This window comes from Zootermopsis nevadensis, unplaced genomic scaffold, assembly GCF_977971745.1.
Source record: "Zootermopsis nevadensis isolate Lab colony 2312 unplaced genomic scaffold, Znev_1.0 Znev_ptg000002l, whole genome shotgun sequence".
Taxonomy (NCBI): domain Eukaryota; kingdom Metazoa; phylum Arthropoda; class Insecta; order Blattodea; family Termopsidae; genus Zootermopsis; species Zootermopsis nevadensis.
In genome coordinates, this window is record NW_028259134.1 from 21,609,158 (window position 1) to 21,630,571 (window position 21,414).

Genomic DNA, 21,414 nt, shown 5'->3' on the forward strand with positions numbered 1-21,414 from the left:
TGAAATGGCTAAAGATAATGTGTACAAAGACACTGTTGTTATGAACAACTGATGGTTCACCAGTGAGAAATGTTACGTGTGCTGAATTGATAGAAAGAAATAACTACACACACAGTTTTGGCAAGGAAAAATTCAGTACCATAATGCTTGAAGACCAAGATGGAGAACAGGAATAATACTGAAATATGTCTTGGAAGACAGGATGCAGGAGGTGGTCAAATGGCATTTCTGAACATGAGAGTTCCAACATTACCTGCCTCTGTACAAACTCATGGTACAACGGTAGCATGGAATCAAATGACAGATTTCAAAACCACAAAATAACCAAAGGACCGGAGAACAAATAAGGGAGCAAGAGAGGGGGGGGGAGGGGGCAAAACACCAAACGACACATGGAAAAATGGCACATTTATTATGTCACTGTTATCTTGTCAAATATTTTTCCATTGAAAAGAATCACCAGGAGCAGGCATTCTTCTTGTTTTTATAATAATTACATTTTGGTTTTTAAAAAGAAAAAAAAAAGACACTTTCTCTCAAGTAACAAGCTACCAGATGTATGTTACTTCTCTCAGTTATACACTTCACATTCTCCATGGCACAATTTTTCGGAATTCCATGGGGGAGGGGATAAAACAATTCATTTTTATGTATTCTCTGTTAAAGCAGGATCCGAAAATATTTGCACCAGAAAAATAATAAACCACCACTCACACAGGCTCCCACTGAGAGGGACAGGAAAGAAAGAGACGCTGCATCCTCCTTGCAGCAATAAGAGCACTCTAGAATTTGTTTTAGTTAGTGGAGCTGTCTAGCGTAATGAAAATTACATTATACTATTATAGTGATAATATATTACACAGAACAGGTTCATCATCAGTTATCACAACTGATTCACTGTTACCATTTTATAAAGTTATGATGTTAAAAATTTGGATTAATTGTTCCATTACCATTAAACGCCTCTTTAAACGCGGAGTAAGGCTGGGGAACTTGCTGCCTAAAGCCATTCTTAATCAGAACAGTAACAAATGAAATGCAAGAACAATGATGATACCAGCAAGGATAAGTATTGCCAACTGTCAACTGCATATACCAACAATGAAGTTTTGCAGATATTTATGAACTAAAGCTTTCTTACTATTACAAAACATTTACCAAGCGTCTTTCCGTTCAAAATTCTCACCTTATACAAATATAAAATCTTAAGAATGCCATATGTCACTCTCACAGAACAGTGAACAAAATTTTTGATTCAGCCTTTAACCAAAATTAATACCTGACACAACTTAATATCCCATTGGTTGTCAATTGTCAGGTTATATTTTTTGTTGTTCTAAATTTCTAAATGAACTCGTCTGCACCATTTTCTTTTCTCCACATACTACATGTATAATTGAAAGGATGAGAGAAACAAGGCTTTGTCCACATCACATAAATGCTTATATAAGGCTTAATCAATAGTCTTCTGTGATGTGATGCTGATTTTGGAGGGATGTATCACCTCCCTCAAGAAGGTGGTGATATGTGCCTGCAAAATGCTGGGAATCACACGCCATAATAACTTGAAAGACCACGGTTCACAAAATATTTTTTTTTCAATGTCGCCTTCAAAAACCCATTCTGTATTGTTACTGTGAAAAACTGGCAATAAATGTTCCAAAAGATATATTTCATATACAGCCCAAATGCACATAATTTAAGATAAAAATCAGGACCCCACTAAAAGTATAATCAAATTTGTATTCTTCTCAATTACTGTGATAAATTTTTTATTAGACAAGTATATTTTAAACAAATATTTAAAAGAGCCTTCTACTAACGATGATGAGACAACAATAAACTAATGTAGGGATAAAAGAAAATCTTGCAGGATGCAATATATCCATAGCGAAATCCACGTATGTGAGTTGACAGTTGGCAACCCCACTTGCAACAAGAAAACAACTATGAACAGATGGTGGTAGCACTTCCGTACAAGAAGTAAGGACTTGTGGTGTTTTATACAGTGCTATTACAACTAAATCTGAGGGTCTGTTCTAGCTTAAAACAAGTATCAATTTAAGTCACAAAATTAGAAAATACCAAATACTAAACCTCAAATATATTCATGTACAAAATAGCAATTTTGTAAAATCCCCATAAATGCTGATCCATAATTACTATTAAAAATCAGTCTAGAAGAGTTGTTTCTGTTACATAAAATTAACTCTTACAGTCCAAAATGCACAAAGTACAGCTGCAATGGATATATTAATATGCATTATGAATAAGCTGTACCATTATTTAAAATTTAGGTTGATCACCACCCTGTTAAGAGAATAGAAATAAATAAAGTTGGTACGAATTGTCTCTTAATAACTTTGGAAGGAAGGATGTGATAATAACATTAAATTAATAAAAATAATAATGAATAGAAGTAAACATTAAGACATATTAATGCAACTTGCGAACTAAAAACATGTCTAAATATGCTACAGACAAAAATTAAAAATATCAATTACGCATTTCGCGATTATATCTTTTAGCTACCATTAGCTACCTAAAATACATTTGGGAAATGTCAGAACAAACAAAAAAAAAAAAAACTAAACACAGAAATAAAATTATACATAACATACAAACATTTGACAATGGGACTGCCATGAATTTACAAAGAGATATATAACCTTTGTTCAAATGCTTTCCAGCAATTTCCATATCACATATGAAACCAAGAAGCAGTTGCGTGAACAAAACAGATGCTTCAAATACTTTACTAGTATTAAATATCTGACAAGGCACAAATGTCAATGATTAGCTGAAAACACTCTTAAGAATATCTCCGCTTCACACCAAGAGAAATTCTTCATGCATTCCTTTTGACGTCTTACTAAAACAACTTCATCCCTCTTTGCACAGCTGTATCTAATTTGTACTGTATGGACACAAATCATACATCACATTCACCAATAAGCCTTTATAAATTCTATGTTCTATTGGTCGAGCTGAAATTAAATTTTCTTGGTTTTTGTATATCGTTAAAGGGGGAAAAATTTCCCATAATATATTACACTATATAGCCAAGATTACCATGAACCGCATAGGCAAACATTTCAAAAGTGCTGCTGTACAAGGCTGTGAGGTTTTGAGAAAATATTCATTGTATAATGTATGAGATCTCAGAAACCAAAGTATTTTAACGCTCCTTTCCTCTCCGAATCATAACTATCAGACAAGCAACAGAAAATAATTTTAATTGTGCCCAAATTCAAGACCAATGATTTGAAGCCAGAAGACACTAGAGCCTACATCAATCTCCATAAGCTACACTAAATGGTTCTGAAGTACAATTAACAAATATTTTTGCATTTACTGTACAAACTATGTAGCACAGTGTGACCAGATTCGCTAATAAAAATACTATCAAATCGAGAGCATTGGCACACTAGGAAATGTCCTAATTTCTCTAATTCCATTTCAACATTTTCATGACACGATATAACATGTAGAAGTATACTTTATACAAGATATTTTAAAAAAATAGCCTCAAACATGTATGATGTCAATTTTGCAAAGAATTTTCCTCACAAACACAAGCCCTTTGCAGACGTTCAAGGGTTCAAAGTATTTTATCCAAATGAAAACGAGTCAAATTACAATCCAATTTCTAAAAAAACCTTGAAAACATCACTATTTCATATTTAATGTACCCGCAAATAAATTACAGCCTTCTAAAGGCAAGAGGCTACATAATCATTCTATATATCGTTGTGAACATTTCAGGGCACAACCATCTTGGGGGGAGATAGGATGATTTCTGGAACGCTGTACAATTAAGTCCCTGACGATAGAGGCATCAAATGTCTCTGATATGCTGATCAATATCTACCAGAGTAATGGTGCAATATCCCAGAGGACATCCATCTTAATACTTGTCGCCATAACAACCTGAAATCTTGCACGCAATACCGAAGTTTCGTACTTGACAACATACAGGATATAATGACTGAACTGACAATTCAGATGGAAAATCTCAATAAAAATTTACTTGTAGTACAATGATTCTTAGTATAAGTACGTCGGTTCAAGTATGTGAAATGAGACGGGTAAGTTGGAACACATTCAGATAAACATAGGCACATACGTGTGCATGCTCACATTTCACTGTTTTACCGTATTTAATGCGATAACTTTGAAACAATCTGATAGCGCAATAAAAGTGAAACCGGAGGACGCAAATACATGCGAAGATAATAAATAAGTCTAAATAGAAAATTAAAAAAATTCATTAAATATTGCCAAATATTTTTATAAACAAACCTAACTTACGTGAAACTTCAGGTTATCACAGTGAGAAGAATGAACATGAATTCTTGGATCTTGCACTGTGCAGTCTGGTAGAAATGTACAGTAATCTAACCATTACAAATCATAATTGTTTAAATATACCACAATTGCATACTGAGCAAACTTACAAATTAGAACGACATAGCATAGATTCTTTCTGGCCGCAGTTCAGGGAGCTTCTAGGGAACATGGGCACAACTCTATCATTTTCTGTTTTTTTTTATTTATTTATACTTACCAATCTCAATAATCTCAGTCTATGGCAAGAGATGAAGGAAGCATTTATGATTACAGTAACATAACCTCACAAAAGTTCTTGTTGGAACACACACTTTGCTTCTTGGTTCCAAATTCAATACATTTCTAAACAAAGCAATAAAACTTTTACAAAAATGATGACTTTACATAATATAGCCTGTAAAAGAACAAAAAAAAAAAAAAAATCAGCAAAGCCATGAATGATCATCAGTTCTTCAAAGCATACCAAATCAAGATAAATTAAGCATTAAAACTGCCATGAATAATAAATTTGCCCATTCAAGCAAAGACAGCTTACCAGTACGAAATCCACTTCACAGCAACAAGAAGAAAGTATATTTCAAGCACAAATTAACAAAACCTCAAGGAGAAAAAAACAAACAAAAGAACTGTCTTGCTGCAACAGGCATGTAGCACACAAATAATCTCAACATCAGTGAAGTCTGCCCTCTATCCATCACTTAACTGGTTTAAATACAATTATTACACTTAAACAAATCCACCAATACTCTTCAAGCCTAACTTCAAGTTGTAAATAAATATAAAATTGTTGACTTCATAATTCACTCTAAACAGACTTTCTGGAATTGTCATGGCCTCCTACTGAAAAACAAATGAAAGTCGGGTTGTTGTAAACACAAAAAGTAGGCCATACACATAAATTGCTGTCTTATATTGGAAATTGCTGAAAAGAATAAAGCAGAAACTTTTTACAATAATTTTATTAAGTGGAGGTGATTAATATTTCCAATTAATCTCTGAAACCTGTGGGCCATTTTCTGCCTTACTTGAACATATTCTTACTTCAGTTCATTATTGTGTATGTTCTCTGCGTGGTAGAGTTATAATTCACCAAATTCGTATTTTTCCACTTAATGAAAAAGTTGTAATAATTGAAAATAAAAATAGCACCCTCCCCAGATCTTTGTAACCCCTTCCACACAATCATCTCAAACCACGCCCTGTCAGCTTATCACATATGTAACATGCCCAACATACCGGTCAGAAAATCCAGTTCACGTTCATTGCTCGTGCTGGAAAATTACAAAGCAGACATACCTTGCTAATGAAAATGTCTCAAAAGTTTTATCACTTCACAATATCCATCACTCTTGGGCCTAATGTTTGTCAACTTCTTGAAAAAGCAAAACAAAAAGGAGTAATTTCTAAAATATTTATTACTGTTATACAATTAACCCGAAGATAACCTTCATAATTTGTATCTTTCCAAATAGATTTTTTTTTCCTATAATGTTCTTGGGACGTTCAACTGTGCCAATTTTTTCAGACAAAAAACAAAACAATTATATTACTCTTCCGAAAAAGTCTGTATAAAGGCAACTATCTACTCTAACTCCTTTCTCTTGCACCATAATCTTTCACACACTAAACACTTCCAGTTGGTAGGCTGCGTTCCATACAATAAACATCGTCTTCATACTTTTTCACCATTCTTTCATATTGTCGCACTTACTAATAAAACTATAAAATATGATAATGTACATAATAAAGGACAGGAGGGGGAGGGGATTATTTGTTAAGGCAGCTCAAGTTAAAATATAATAATAGGACTGGGACATCATAATATGGCTATTATTTGCTGATAGGAAAATGTTTGTAAATGGCATCATGAAAAAAGTATATGTATATATATATTTTCATATATTTGTGGAACATTGAACTCAAGGGGGTAGGAATTATTGTTTTCTCGTATTAAGAGATTTTATCATCATTTTTTCCTCTGTAACACACACACTGATGTTCTTCTCTCTTCTAGATGTACTGGCCAAGATCAATGATTGTGCCTTAGTTTCCGATATACTTACATGATTAAGATAGGAAATCGACTGCCGATACCAATACCGTCTGTCATGGGGGGGTGAAGAGGTTAATCCTTCCTAAGTAACACCCTTCTAAAGGATGAAAAAAAAAAACAAATTCTTCACATAGTCCATTCCCCCAGTGACACGTCAGTTTGTGTCCATGCTGTGCGTTGCTCCATCACACACACTGTCATTCACAGCAAATGATAACTTTCCCACCCCCTGATGGAAAGTCCCATTCCATGGTCTTCACCTGGAATCATAAAATGGCGGGAGTTCGAAGATCATCCCCCTCTGCTACTGGGGTTGAGATGGGTTGTGTGGTAAAGGTGGACCCTAAGAAAGAAAAAGAACCGGCGTTAACTTCGTAGCATCATGGTACAGGACATAGAAAGGAGAGAAGGAGAATCAAGAAAATCATCAACCATTACGATTCTGACATTTCTTATTAGACTGAAACATGCTGCATATATTTTACACCAAGCTGCAAGTTCATAATAAAATGCACCAACAAACTCAATAATAAAATAAACATTTTCACAGGGTGGACAATTACTCAGGTTGGCTGACTGCGAAGAAGGAAGAGAAAATAATGTTGTAATTAATACTGGGTTATGTAAATTATTTGATAATCTATTCATGTAAAAACATTACCAGACTACAAATACATTTGAGTATGTTATTCATCTGACATGAACGAGAATTTTATTTTCAATTAATACTCAAATTCGCTTACTGGCATTGCTGGGAAAGGTGGCTGTGTCATGTGGGGTGGTCCCGGGTGGCCGAGGTGATGTCCTGCCAGCTTAGGACCATCCTCTGCTTTCTCCTCTTCTCGTCTCTTCAAACAAGCTGCTTTAGGGTTCAGATTCCGCTCTATAGGAGAGGGGAGAAGAACAGCAAAATTTTGATTTAGTGCACCTTTGAGGCAGAATTCTACTACATTCTTATACTCGATTAAAATCTACTCAGTCATATAATGTACATAACATATTAGTTTATTCAATGTTTTGGCACATATTCAGCACTGTTTCAAGCAAACTTTCTGAAGGCACCAAAAATGTTTCTTCCTGCTCAAGACCTATTCAGGTACTTCTTTCCAAAAATAATGTGGCTGTACTACATCAAACCAAAACAGTATGACCAACAATAATTAAAGACATAAAAATAAATGGAATCAAGTATTTCGTAAGAATTTCCCTATGCAATAAACACCAGAATAAAGGTGAACCTTATTTACTTGGGATACCTTTTACCTTCCAAAATCCACATTCAATGAATGGATGAAAAATTGCGTTCTCAAGAAATAATATACATGTCTTCTTATATTCTCTATTACGAACTAAATGCACTGTCAATCAGATCACTACAGCAGACCTCTGACTTGCTGCTCCAAGTTCATGATGACCTCGACGGCCATGTTGAGGATGCCGAGCTTCGTCTGGGGTTTGTCTGTCTTGAGGTGTGTCATGCACATCCTCCCAAGCTCCTTCAGTGCTTCATTGATGTCCCGGATCCGTATCCTATAAGTACACACCACATACAGCAATCGCAAGACACCCTGGTCATCGACATGCCTGCCATTCACAATGCCTGACAGCCACTGTAACAATTCGTTTCAATTTAAATACCGCGGTAAGAAGTGCCTTTGCCACTTCTGTGACGGAATAGCAAGAATACAATAAACCGCGGAACAGACCCTGTGAATGGCGAGCGTGTCGAGTCACTTGTTTCACACGTCCTACCTCGTACTTGCTGCTCCAATGCGGTTATAACCTCAACGGCTTGGTGCAGAATATTAAGTTTGGATTCGACTTTGTCTGTTTTAAGATGCACCATGCACATGTGCCCCAACTCTTGAAAAGTCTCATTTATGTCTTTCACCCGTATCCTGTGACAGAAAGAACAGACAATGTCTTTCAGTTCGGCTGACTGACTATTTTGTGTCACGTGTACCATTAATATTATCCTTTTTGAGAGTTCAGGTTCTAAAAGCCATGAGAATGAAGATGACTGTCTCTCGGATGTTGTGCCATGTAGTCTGGTAGAAGCTTATCAGCATTTTAGAGGTGCTTGCTGCCTCAATTAGGGCTCTCATCACCCTGTGACAGAGAAAGCAAGCGCCTCTAAAATGCTGATAAGCTTCTACCAAACTACATGGTACAACATCCCAGGAGACAGCCATCTTCAATATTATCATTCCTTCTCGGGCAAATTGCCATTGTTTACTTGTAAAATTGAACAGTACAAATAAAACACTGGGTTAAGACAACCCCATTATTTCAATTTAGTTTCAATTTGCATTTCTTTAACAAGAATCCCAAAAACAGCACAGATAAAAAACTGCAATATCATGTATTTCTAACTTTAAAATGGAAAAGGAAACACGCTGTTTATAAAAGACATTTTCTGTTCTTTGTGTCATGTCAGTGGAGTTTGCATTGGGATAAACGATATGAACTTACCAATCTTCACAGCTTCTGATGTGTTTTCTTTAAAAAAAAGTAGTGTTAAAATAAGTGAGCTTAAAAATCTGTACTTTTCCCCCAATATTGCCAGGGTGATTAAATCGAGAAGAATGAGATGGGCGGGGCATGTAGCGCGCATGGATGGGACAGAAGGTGTGCACCGGGTACTGGTTGGCAAGCCTGAGGGGAAGAGACCGCTGGGGAGACCTAGACGTAGATGGGAGGATAATGTCAGGCAGGATCTATGGGAGATAGGAGTTGAAGGAGAGTGTATTTTGTTGGCCCAGGACAGGGTCCGGTGGAGGGCTTTGGTTAATTCGGTGATGAATCTTCGGGTTCGGTAAGCCATCTAGTTAGTTAGTGTTAAAATAAGAAATTTAAAAAAAAACACCACTAAGTCCTCTTCCTTCAGCATGACCTTACTGGTATTTTGACAAGATAAATTGTTGAAAGAATTCACAAGAATGCAATTGTTCACAAAATCACATTCCATATAAAAAAAATTATGCATGCAAATGGTTCTGCTAGATTGTGAATTGATGCAGCTAAATATATTTCCAACATGACAGAGATCATTGGAGAACATGGGCTGAATAAAGAACAAATAACAAATCTCTGCATAAACAACATTTCATGAAGAATAACAATACACATTGCTTAAATTTTTTTAACTGGTTTCCTAACGCATAACTTTTAAAACTGTCGTGCACAAATATGATAAGTTCATAATGTGATTCAATAAAAATAAATTTAAAAATTCCTCTAATTTATGTATCACTGAAGGCCATGAACAGAAGTTACAGTTACACCCCCCCCCCCCCCCATCTTGAATAATTCTCAGACAAAAAGTCTACAAACTGAAAATATGACATTGCTAGATTTTGACAAATGTGTTTAGGAACCAGACGTTTTGCAGGCAGACAGATGGACAGCTGAGCAGTAGGTATGCAGCAATGTTTACATGGAAACAGTAAAATATTTATCAGCCCAGAAATACTTTGGAGAATCTTGGTACTGATCAAGTTCTTAAAAAATACTAGTTACTTATGTTCCCCCCTGTCCCAGTCCAAAAGGAACACTGTAAAAATTGTACTTGAGATCGCATAGCAAAACCTTGTGAGTGAAGGCGCCACACTGCAAGACATGCAGAAGGCATTAGATTTGTGTTTCACTGTAGTTGGTTTACAAACACAAATATAACTGTGCAATATGAACAATCACATCCTTATGACATTGGCTCCAGTGCAGTTCTCCTCACTTTACCTATGAGTTACAGGTTCAGAATTTCTGTTGACAATTACCAATTTCATACGCTGGACAGTGTCCACTGTCTGAAGTACTGTATATTTGATATGCAATATAATTTTAGTCCATCTTCGAGCGACTTTTAATTGCACAGACTGATTCACTTTCATTTTCGATAATAGAAACAACAGTCAGGACTGAACCCAGAACCCTCTCAATATTAAATTTGTATACTAACCACGGTAAACCACCAGGGTACGGAGTTTGGTCCCAATCACAGAAACAGATACAAAAAATAAAACTAACATCGATGTCAGTACAATAACAAGTAATAACAAAAGGCAAATCAAACCTGTCAAAGTTTCTGCGATTAATGGTTTAGTGGTATTCTAGAGTGACGCAGGGTTGGGCAGCGCAAGGCAACAAGTGACGCAAGGAATATCAAGGTTAAATGAAACAGCAGACGATGTTCAACATTACTGCAATGCAATTCAACAGCTTGCTCAAGCAGTGTTCGATTCATTCTGAAAAGAAGCTGTGATATATAAATAAAGGCATTTAAATGGTTCGAACACCACAGTGACTTGGCTGTACCATCGTCTAATTAAGGCTGCAAATCTCCACTGAGCAATCAAGGATACCATCAAACATGACAGAAAAGTTGCAAAGAGCAAAAGGGATAATATACAGCGAGAGAATAATTTTACTTTGGTTTGTTACAAGATTCAAAGTAAAGCATAAAACACCGGATCCTTGTGCTTGGAATGTCAATAAATTTCTTTTAAGCAAAGTAATCTTATCAAGAAGTTCACTGAATATTTTAATTTTTCATTTACCACACACACTGCTGTAAGAAACACTAATACAACAAAATTAAGTTGCATGCACGACCAACAAACAGGCCACATGAATGCTATAATGTAATAAAGCAGCACATGTATGGCTAGTAGAAACAAAAGTGGACGTATTTACATTTTGTGGGTGCAGAATGGATTAGTCACAACACATACACAACAAAAATTCAAAACTTTCCATTCTGAAAAATTCTGTACAACCTTAGAGCCAAAGTCCACACAAAGTTTTGTGGAACAATAATATTTCTTACACACAAAACATGCCAATTCTATAAAACCGCGCGTTGCACGGACATAATTCCTGAAATACAGAGGATTATTTCTTTTCATTAACCACTAACAACAGAAATCAGTACAAAGCACAAATTAATTACATGACAGCATTCTATTGGCCACGCAACTTAAAATATCAGAAGGGCAGCGTTTGCGTGTTTGCTCTCCACTCACCTCTCGCGTGCATTGTTGGCTTGCCTGCGCTCCTTCTCTCTTGCTGCCTTTGTATCAGGATCTTCCTCTTCATCCGCGCTCGAACAACAGTTGGTACAAGAGAAACATTTCATGTAAGTATGACGTTTCCTCCTTATATTGGATGCAGTGAAGAACAGCATGTTGGTTACTGAATATCATTATGCAGCAATTCTTCACAGTCGTCATTTTCATAACTCGCTTCCAGACGCAACATGACTTAAGTTTTCTTTCAAATGAAATGTTGCGATCGAGAACTTAGCATTCCTGCTTCTTGTTTATGTTATTTAAGGTGTGATTCTTGGCCTTGATGCTAAAATTTTTCATAGTTTCCTTCAGTCACTTCAGGAAAATGCTGAGACAGTACATTTACACAGGCTATTATTATTATTATTATTATGGCTTCCCCTCACATTCTTCCAAATTTTTCATTTAAAATTAATATGACATGATCTTACTTCTATATATTAGCACCAATGTATGTTTCTGAACGCTCGAAGCAAAACAGCACAATATAAACAAAATCTAACAGAATCTCAAATTAAAGTATCCTGTTCTTACATTTCAATTCCTCTCCTTCCAACCCAAACATCACAGTGCTAAATCCAGTCCACACGTGGTTTTTAATCGTCCGAGAGTTACTAACGAAACACCGAATCTGTGACCTCGCTAACTGCAGTGCTACTTACAAACCCATTTACCCAGATGTGCATGTCATATATAACAGTATGCTGTCAACATAATTTCTTTTAAAAGTTTGGTGCACTCACGTTAATAGCTTACCATGACCACGGCGGGGCAGGGGCACTTAATGTTGGTCTTCTGGGAAGGAACACTGTGCGGACTCCTACGTAGATACTAATGTTCTGAGAACCTCAAATCTCTTATAAATGAAATACGTGCATATTTTGTGGACGAGGGCAGATAAGTAATGTCTATGTCAGACAATGGAATGGATAATCCCTGGTAGGAGCAAAGGCTTTTTCTTCTAGTCTCTGCAATCAGATCAGCTCTGGGGCCCAAAGAGTCTCTTACCCAATGGGTACCAGGTGGCCCTTTCCCCTGGGTAAAGTGTGGCCACGTTGCAACACTGACCACTCACCCCATCTAGAGCCAAGGTCAATACATTCAACACCCGGCATAGTTTGTACCGATTATTCTCTACGAAAAACAAATTCTCTCTTTCAAGCAACGGAATTAAGCTCTTTGGATACACATTTCAGTTTCTTTGCATTTACTAATTCCAAGAAACAGAGTCTGTAAGAAACAAGTAGTATGCTCAGTGGGTAATGCCATGGGGCACACAAGTTAGAGCATATACAGACCACTCATCTTAATAAACCGATAAGGGTAAGAATATGTGGAGCTCTACCGCCACTTTCCAATGCACATTTATGGTATAGTGCGACAACTTTAACTTTTAACTTACAAATTGTTCAGACCTATAAGTTGCTGAATTTAGATCTGGTAAATGTTTAGAATCAACATTAAAATGGCAGTGGCACACCGCATAATTTCCAAACCTGATCCATATACAGCCACGAAAACAATTTCTTAATAAGTCGGCAGAGTCAGATCAAAATATTTTTGGTGTTTCTGTTATAACATGTGAAACAGCTTCAAAGTCACAATTTATCGTTGCTCGTAAGTGTGACGACAACACTTAAAATTTTTAAGGAAGTAACTTTTAACTTGTACCTACCTAATTTGAATCTTGGCAGGTTACCGACTATCCTGAGATTTCGCAGATGGATTTGATGTCTCCCTGCGAGACGTGTCAATGAGGCAGTTACGTTCTTATGAAACACTGGTATCTACTTTTAAGTCCACAAGGTGTTACAACCCAGAAGATATCTTCACCAAGAGAAATCTCTCACTTACACAGAAGTCTTTTATGTCTGAACATCTTATCACCAAAATAGCAGCAACTTTAGGGAACTTTATTCGTAGCATCATATATAATATAATGTCGGTAATAATGCACAGAAATCCCGGTGAGATATCCAATATCATAGACAATCCACACAGATATATACCACGATCCATTTTTATAAGTCACATAATCAAGGAAACACAATGCTATGATGTAATTGTTCATAACAAAAGTGTCTCAGTTTAACAACGTTCCGTTAACAGCAGATTGCAAATGGACACAATAATATTGTAAACAGTGAGTTTGGAAGGACGTGTGAGCAAGAAACTATTGCCCATGTTTGAATTACTGTACTATTTCAGCATTTCTCTAGATAGAAAGACGAAAATTATGTAAAAATTGGGCACGTGTCAGTTTGTTCCCAGTCAAGATTCTTTTCTCAACATTTCATTTTCTCCTCTATGCCTTGTGGTTGCTTCTGAATTTCAACCCCCCGGTCCTCCTAACATATCAAAATTAAAAATGACTTACCCCTTCCGCATTTAAATGTAAATATATGGAATAAAACTAGTCAGTTAATAACTAAATCAAGAAACATCATGCTTGCATTAACACAAAAGCCCATCACTAACCCAAATTGAAACCAAATTAAATCAATCCATTATCTCTTAATACCCAACCTCTTAACATCATCTCATCCGTGCCTAGGTCTCTCGGCTGAAATTTGTACGCATTTCTCACGTTCCCCGTCTATTTGGAGATATGGAATTTGCAAAAGTATGGAGTCCTTATGAAGAAAATAAAACTTTGGTACAATAGTGAATACTATGCAAATTATATGCACATACATAAATGCGCATAGTTTTATACACATATATATATATCTCCCTCTCGCAGAAGATTTCTTCATTCACGTAATGTGGGAATATGAAAGACAGGATGAATTGCTAAAGACATTCGAGTAACCATCATGAGAGAATACTGGGATCACAAAGAATATAATTAAACAAAATAGGTTATGGTAGACAGGAATAACGAGCGAGATCGAGTGAGCAACCACGCAAACGCTTGCCTCCTATCGAAGCCCGTATTCAAACAGAACACTACTTAAAGGTGCAATTCTTGCTCTGATGCTATCGCAACACTCAAGTCACAATTACAGTTGCGCATGCACAAGCGTGAGGAAAACAATCTGAAATTTTCATCAATACATCACATAAATTTATTTGCACAAATCCCTTTTTCTTCAAATTGGTGCGGCCCAACTGTATAAAACATAATACAATCAGAATTTAAAAAAATCCAACTGCAAAAATTAGAACAATTCAAAACATGAAATGGCGAACATAATTGCGCTGTATAAAAAATTTATTTGCACAAATCCCTTTTTCTTCAAATTGGTGCGGCCCAACTGTATAAAACATAATACAATCAGAATTTAAAAAAATCCAACTGCAAAAATTAGAACAATTCAAAACATGAAATGGCGAACATAATTGCGCTGTATAAAAAAACAGCGATACAAATGTACGAAAGAATCATGTGAAAATATTGTGATGAATGAATGACCTTTGTGACTTGAGTGTCGGTTGTGAGTGTGTAAAAACAAGGTTACCAACATTACATGCCTAGTCGGCCTATTCGCAAACTTGGATCGAGTTTGGACTAGTTCTGTTACGGCTGCCTGCGCGATTTTATGCGGAAGGCACCCACTTTACGCAGTTTCATGCATAATGTCCCCATAACCAACACAAAGTGTTAAATTAAGGGAAGACACTAAGCAATTGAAATTTTTTAAAAGGACTTAGTAACTTACTGGCATGACTATAAAGAATATAACGAAAAATTAACTGATCTTTGCCAGATGTACTTTAGCAACTGAGCAGCACAGGGTGTCCAGCCTAACAAACACAGGGGCAGTCTCAAACTCGATCCCATTTCTGAATACGGGCCACTACAGAAGGAGAAGCTAAGAGTATGACCGCTCACTTACCTCTCACGCACGTTGTTTGCCTGGCGACGCTCCTTTTCGCGCACTGCCTTTGTGCCAGGATCCTCCATCTCTTCATCAGCACTCGAGCAACAGTAGGACCAACTGATTGTCAGTTTGTAATCTATACTAACCCTCATTCAATTCAAAATACATGTTACACAACTGCAATTTCTAATCCAAGTGGTGACCGTCATGTGATAACCTGTTTTAGCTACGACAAAGACTGCATCGTGCGATGCTTTTAGAACTACCGTAAGATTTCTGATAAGCCTCCCAGAATGTAAGTAGGCCCTTAAAAATTAAACTCAATATATTACATTATGTGACGATCTATAAAACTGTAAACTGAATACCATTTTCCCACGCAAAATGCTAGAAATAAGGTTTATCAATTACTTCCCCTTAACGTATATTATCAAACATCAATATAATAAAATACCATTTTGATATACTTCATAATCTCCAACAGCAACATTTATCAATAAAAATTATAAATACATCCCAAGAATAATTTTCTTTCGACACGTACACCGAATTTTAAGGAGCGAGGATGGAAAATGCTGTGCGCTGTTTCAAAAAAAAACCCTCGTATTTGTCCACAAGGTCTGACAAACACCATAAAAGCTTTTGGTAAGTGGAATTTCGACTGAATTAAAACTTGGTACAGGAAAGCCTCATTTTAAAAACATTCACTTATAGGATCTTATGTAAATTCATTTTAGCGAGAGCAACAGCGATAAGCCCATTTCATCATACCTGACGTATGTTTCCAGCCTTGCGCACAATCAATCTTTATACTGTGTTTTTATCTGCGTACTGTACTCACTATGCAGTTTTCTGAAGTGACAACGTGGAACACAAAACAGGCCTTAATTTAATTTGTGGTGAAATTAAGCAAAGAGTCCAAAGGTTAACGTGTTAAAAAATAGATCGTAAAGGTGGCGTTTGTACGGTGATTGCCTGGCTTTCAGAAGTTCACAGGCTGCTCTGGGAAAATCTGCCATCCTGCAGGTTATTCATGTTAAAAGTTACAGACTAAAACACATACCGCTTTGCTGACGAAGAAAATGGTATTTTATATATCGACAGACAAGGTACGAAAAAAGCACTCTGTGGATACAGTCAGAAGAATCATGATTATACAGTGCAAATATTAGCAGTAAATATTTCCATCAGGGTAAGTCACTTTTACACAACAAATAACAGAATCACACTAAATCATGTAGCGGCCTTAAAAATCATTTTTAGTCATATCTTCCTAGTCCAATTACTGAAATATTCTAGCATCTGAAAAATAAGAAAAGGCCTCAGTCAGGATTCTATTTTCTTAACGAGTTTAATCACAAGTATTCTGAGTGCATGTAACAACTGTACTTCATCAATGATTCTTCCGAGCCTGAAGTCAACGTGGGACAGAATCGCATACAAGGCTGCAACTTACTATCTCCGAGACCGCTTTGAACCCTTCTGCCCTGAAGTGGAGTTGGCAGGGGCTGTTGTATTGGCACCCGTGCTTGCCTGACTGCTGACAAGGTCACTGCTGCTCGGTTTCGTATCAGATAGTCCAGGTGGCTCCTTCCGCTTCTCTGTTAAAACACAGAGCTAACAGTAAATCTCTCACACCAAGAACCTGCGTCAATGTGGAGCACCAAGTGTTGAATAATTCTCCAGCAACAATAAATGTACATAAATATGATCACCCATTTATGTACTACTACGCTGGCGGTAGCATAGCTACTGGTAGGGCCTCCCTAGCCAGATTGGTCGAGGGGGAGAGGTCAGACTAAGACAGGTACCCTGGTCCTCCAGGTTGGGGGTTGGTCGCAAGGCTAACAACCTTGCACCGTAAAAAGGAAGACGTTTCAAAACCTCGATCAAAGCCTCCGACAGACGGACCTAACAGAGGACCGAACGGAAGAGAAGAATTGAGGAGGCCATGGACCGAATATGGACCGGAGAGCCATAGAAGAAGAAGAAGATTTATGTACTAGCCTCCTTTTCGGAGGTTTCTTGGTCTTTAAAGTGAGCATTTGTGAGTAGTGAGTGACCAGGCCACCGACTCTGCACAATTTCTACTCAATCCTGATTTAACTGACTGCCAGAGCCATCTAGCAGTGAATCAGGAGACTTGGGCGAGAAATGTCCGCTGCATTTTGCTTACGAAACATCTCGTTCCTGCTCGTAAGGTTCTTTTGTGCGCCGTATATCTACGACATGGGACTGCCGGCTTTACGGCGGTGTTATGAGCCAGGAGACCAGCATCGACAGCACGCTGCATGTCTAATGTAACGCCCCACACTTTACAAGCATCAAATGTGACCAACATTTACATCAAAGAGCATCCCAAACAGCATATATTCTCAACCATGCGCACACTCAACACTTACTTGCAGTTGTTCCAGACAGCCTCTCAATCTTAATTGGTCCGTCAGTATCAGGTGTTGGGGCAAGACCTGGGTAGGAGGTTGGCGGTGCTCCAACCGTTGAGCCCGGAGTGCCAGGATGTGGACTGGCCTGCAACGTAACATCAACACAATAAATCTTGCTTTATTTATCTTTTTTTACATTTAAAAGTTTCTTCACTGCAGGTGAATAACAAGGATTTATATAGCACTAATAACAGTAATATTCTTAGCGTCTATTAAACTGTGTCAGATGCATGGCTGAATTGAACTATCTCTTTGCAAAAAGAACATATTCTAACATTTTAAATTCAGCTCTAAATGTTAGTTCCTGCCATGCCAAAGCCACTATCAAATGCAGACAAACACTTCATTCAAGATTCTAAATATAAATTTGGAAATAAACTTTATGATACTTAATCTATGACTTAAATAATCAGAGAATGATTAAATATATATAAATTCCCATTTCTAATAATAACCAGCTGTTTAATTCAGGCAAGCTAACCAGTGGACCCTATCCTGAGCCACTTCAAACCATTCACAACTGTCAGAGACTTCCCAATTTCTATTCAATCCTGATTTGACTGACTGCCAGAGCCATCTAGCAATGAATCAGGAGAATTCACAAATCTCTTGAAAGAAAAACCTAAAATTAGTGAGAAAGAAAGAAAGAAAGCTACATTTATCAACTCTCAACATACACTGCAAAGTTCTCGTACCAGATGTGAATCCAGTGTGGGTTGCGCAGTGTGGTGGTACGGGCCAAGCAGGCCGTTGGAATGTGTTTGTAGGTTGGCAGCAGCTGCTGCGGCGGCACTGGAGGCAGCTATGGCATGAAGACCCAGTGCCTGGCTCTCGGCATGATTTCTCAGCACGTTGATGGCATCGTCGAGTCTCTCCTCCATCCGCGTGCCCTGCGTCATAAGTAACGCATTCTTACCGCGCGCCCGACCCAACACTTCCTTTGCACTCGCTATTTACGAGACAAATGGAATTACTCTGACTAATCCCTAGGTGGAACATTTACGTCAGAGTTGACGCGAACGGCGAAGCTATCCGCCTGTGCTCAAATTATGACAGAGAGCGCATAAAAAGAGATGCGAAGGCTTATTATTTCTACACTTCGCGCATCAAGGAAGACCTCGATAAAAATTAAAATTTGCTTATTAAGTTACAATTTACAAAAATTTGTTAAACAAGAAAAAAAAAAATTGTTGCCATCGTCTCAATCCCAAGAACCAACGGATCAAACTATTATGTTGTATGGTTTTATTTATAACCTTGCTGCCTGTAAGTTGATATAAGAGTGTGAATTTCACCCTGGGTACAGAAAATGTTAAGAACCCTTGGATTAAACCATCTCAGAGCATTTTTAAATCACCACAACATGATAACGGTTTGATCAAAAATATTTTTATGATAATAAATATTAATTCTAACAGTACCATACAGTACAAAGTTAATAAACAATTTTTTCAAAGCCTGAAATGTTCAGAGTTATTCAGAGTAATGTGTTCTTCATCGCACCATTCCGAATGATTAAAACTTGAATTATATCAGTTTCCAAAGATCTTTCATAAAATCCTCTTAACAACAGGTTACAACCCAATCAACCAATGACACGCAGCAGAACCAAAAGTCAAAAAAACCACATCTTAAAATAAACAAATAAAAAGCAACTCTGCATTACCTCAGCATGATCTCGCAGAAACCCAATTGCATCATCTAACCTCTGCTGCTCGGGGGCGGCCTGCGATCGGTCCGACGGCGATCGCACACGATCGGTTGTCGAAAACAGTGAGGGGAAGGGATGCAATGCACAGGTGAGTGGAGGTGAGAGAGAGAGAGATATATAAAAAAAAAAGAAAAAAACAAAACCAGCAAATTACAAACCATGCAAAAAAAATTAAGAGGGTGGGGAACAATGCCACAAACTACACAAAACATATAAATCAGGGTGGACCACAACCAACCCTCTTCACCACCATTAATGAGAAACAGGCACATATATCGTTCAACTCACAAGACAGTGACTGAAAAAATGAACAAAATTAAAATTAAACAGATGAAAACAAAGAGTGGGAAGACAGTGACTACCAAAACACATACACATGACACGGCAGAACACGCACACACGTTCCATACGACGTGCCAACGCGACACTTCATTAGGAACGCAATATCACAAGATACTAAACTTATTACCAGTCGTGAAGTAACTTCTATGCGCGTAAACAAGCGCTCATAAAGGGGCCTACCCGCAGGTGTGTTCTGTCACTCTACCACAATTTTATTCCGAGCAGGTTCGGATCATTCGTCGAGAAAATACTTACCGACACAGGAATGACAAAATTAATGCAATTCTAAGGACTATTTCATATTAAAATTTAGAGATACTACATCAGGCCTGGAAAAGTCACTCCTTCAGGGGGTTTGATTCCTGGCAAGATAAGATTTTGCTTTTCACCCAATCGTCAAAAACCAAATCTGGGGCCCACCCATCCAATTGGCGCTGGCGTTCTTCATGGATGTCATAAATCTGACCAGTGCTGAGGCTACGACTATATGGAGCTACACCTCCACATCCCAACACATCGTGGTACATAGCTTACAACGGACAAATTAATGTTTATAGGATTTTTGGATTTCGTAGCAACCTTAAAAATGTAACTTGTTGACATCCAACCTCGTACTTCACTGAAACTCACGACAGCTGTTCCAGAAGTGAAATCTAACGAGTGCATTCAATTTATATATTTTACGCAAATACTGGCACTATAAGGCATCCTGGAGATACTACCTGTACAACACACTTGCAATCGCCAAACCCATACGCAGGTCATGTACCGACACTTACCATGTGTATCGTGCGGTCAGGAGCAGCTACGCTCGCACTGCTGGGTGTGGGTGTGTAGTGCGGTGAGGTGGGGGTGGCCGCATGTGGGTGCGTGTGATTGTGTTGCTGTGGCCCTGCCCCTGGCGTCGCGCCGCTCGGTGGCCATGCGCCTGCCCCGCTACTGCCACCTCCAGGCCCGCCGGCTGTTAGGGGCGGCGGTGAACTGACGGGTGTAGACGGGTTTGAACTGTAGCTGCTTACGCTCTGGTCGGTCGGATAGATCTGCAAGAACAGACGAGGCACTCGTAGATAATTGAAACACATCTTCATTCAGCTTACCCCGATTACTTTCGGTTACACAAGAACCAATGCTGTTATATCAGCATCAGGGAAGGAACTGATATACGCTGTACTGAAATTAATAAATGACAACACTCTCTAGACTGTGCCATTTAGTCTAGATCAATGGTCCCCAACCTTTTTGTGCCTACAGGCACATTTGAGAGTTTATGAGATAGTGGCGGGCACCAATCAATTAACAAAGCCAAATTTTCTTTTCTCTGGACAAATAAGATATGGACACCGAATAATACGCAAAACAACACGACGTTTAATGATACAAGAAACCGCGAAATCAAAAATACGTACTTTTATAAGTACAATTATTATTACTCAAGTGGGAAGTTAGTGCGATGTTTGGCGCTGCATTTCATCAGCCAGTTTTTCAAATTTGGGAGTATAGGATGATGTTGCTGCTCGAAAACAATCGTCAAGACGGCCGTCAGTAAGTCGAGATCTGTGCTTTGATTTTATGATGTTCATGGCTGAACGGCCTTCATTATTCAGTATAACCTCTTTCCGTAACA

General features: G+C 37.8%; 1 protein-coding gene across 16 annotated transcripts in view; it reads right to left on the bottom strand.

Annotated features, from left to right (window-relative positions):
- Positions 1–393: 393 nt before the first annotated feature.
- da (transcription factor daughterless) overlaps positions 394–21,414 on the bottom strand; it is a 149,575-nt gene continuing 128,554 nt past the window's right edge. For 5 of the 16 annotated variants that reach the window (XM_087356443.1, XM_022077822.2, XM_087356450.1 and 2 more), the window contains 9 exons: positions 20,570–20,830; positions 19,404–19,463; positions 18,415–18,627; positions 17,696–17,822; positions 16,750–16,894; positions 15,309–15,410; positions 7,788–7,933; positions 7,147–7,286; positions 394–6,746 (listed from right to left, as the gene is read on the bottom strand). In XM_087356443.1, coding sequence (XP_087212569.1) covers positions 6,708–6,746; positions 7,147–7,286; positions 7,788–7,933; positions 15,309–15,410; positions 16,750–16,894; positions 17,696–17,822; positions 18,415–18,627; positions 19,404–19,463; positions 20,570–20,830 — 1,233 coding nt within the window. In that variant the 3' untranslated portion in view covers positions 394–6,707. Of the gene's footprint in view, positions 6,747–7,146; positions 7,287–7,787; positions 7,934–8,155; positions 8,302–11,424; positions 11,512–15,308; positions 15,411–16,749; positions 16,895–17,695; positions 17,823–18,414; positions 18,628–19,403; positions 19,464–20,569; positions 20,831–21,414 lie in introns of all 16 variants that reach the window. The other 11 variants (XM_087356462.1, XM_087356425.1, XM_087356435.1 and 8 more) reach the window with 10 other exon arrangements.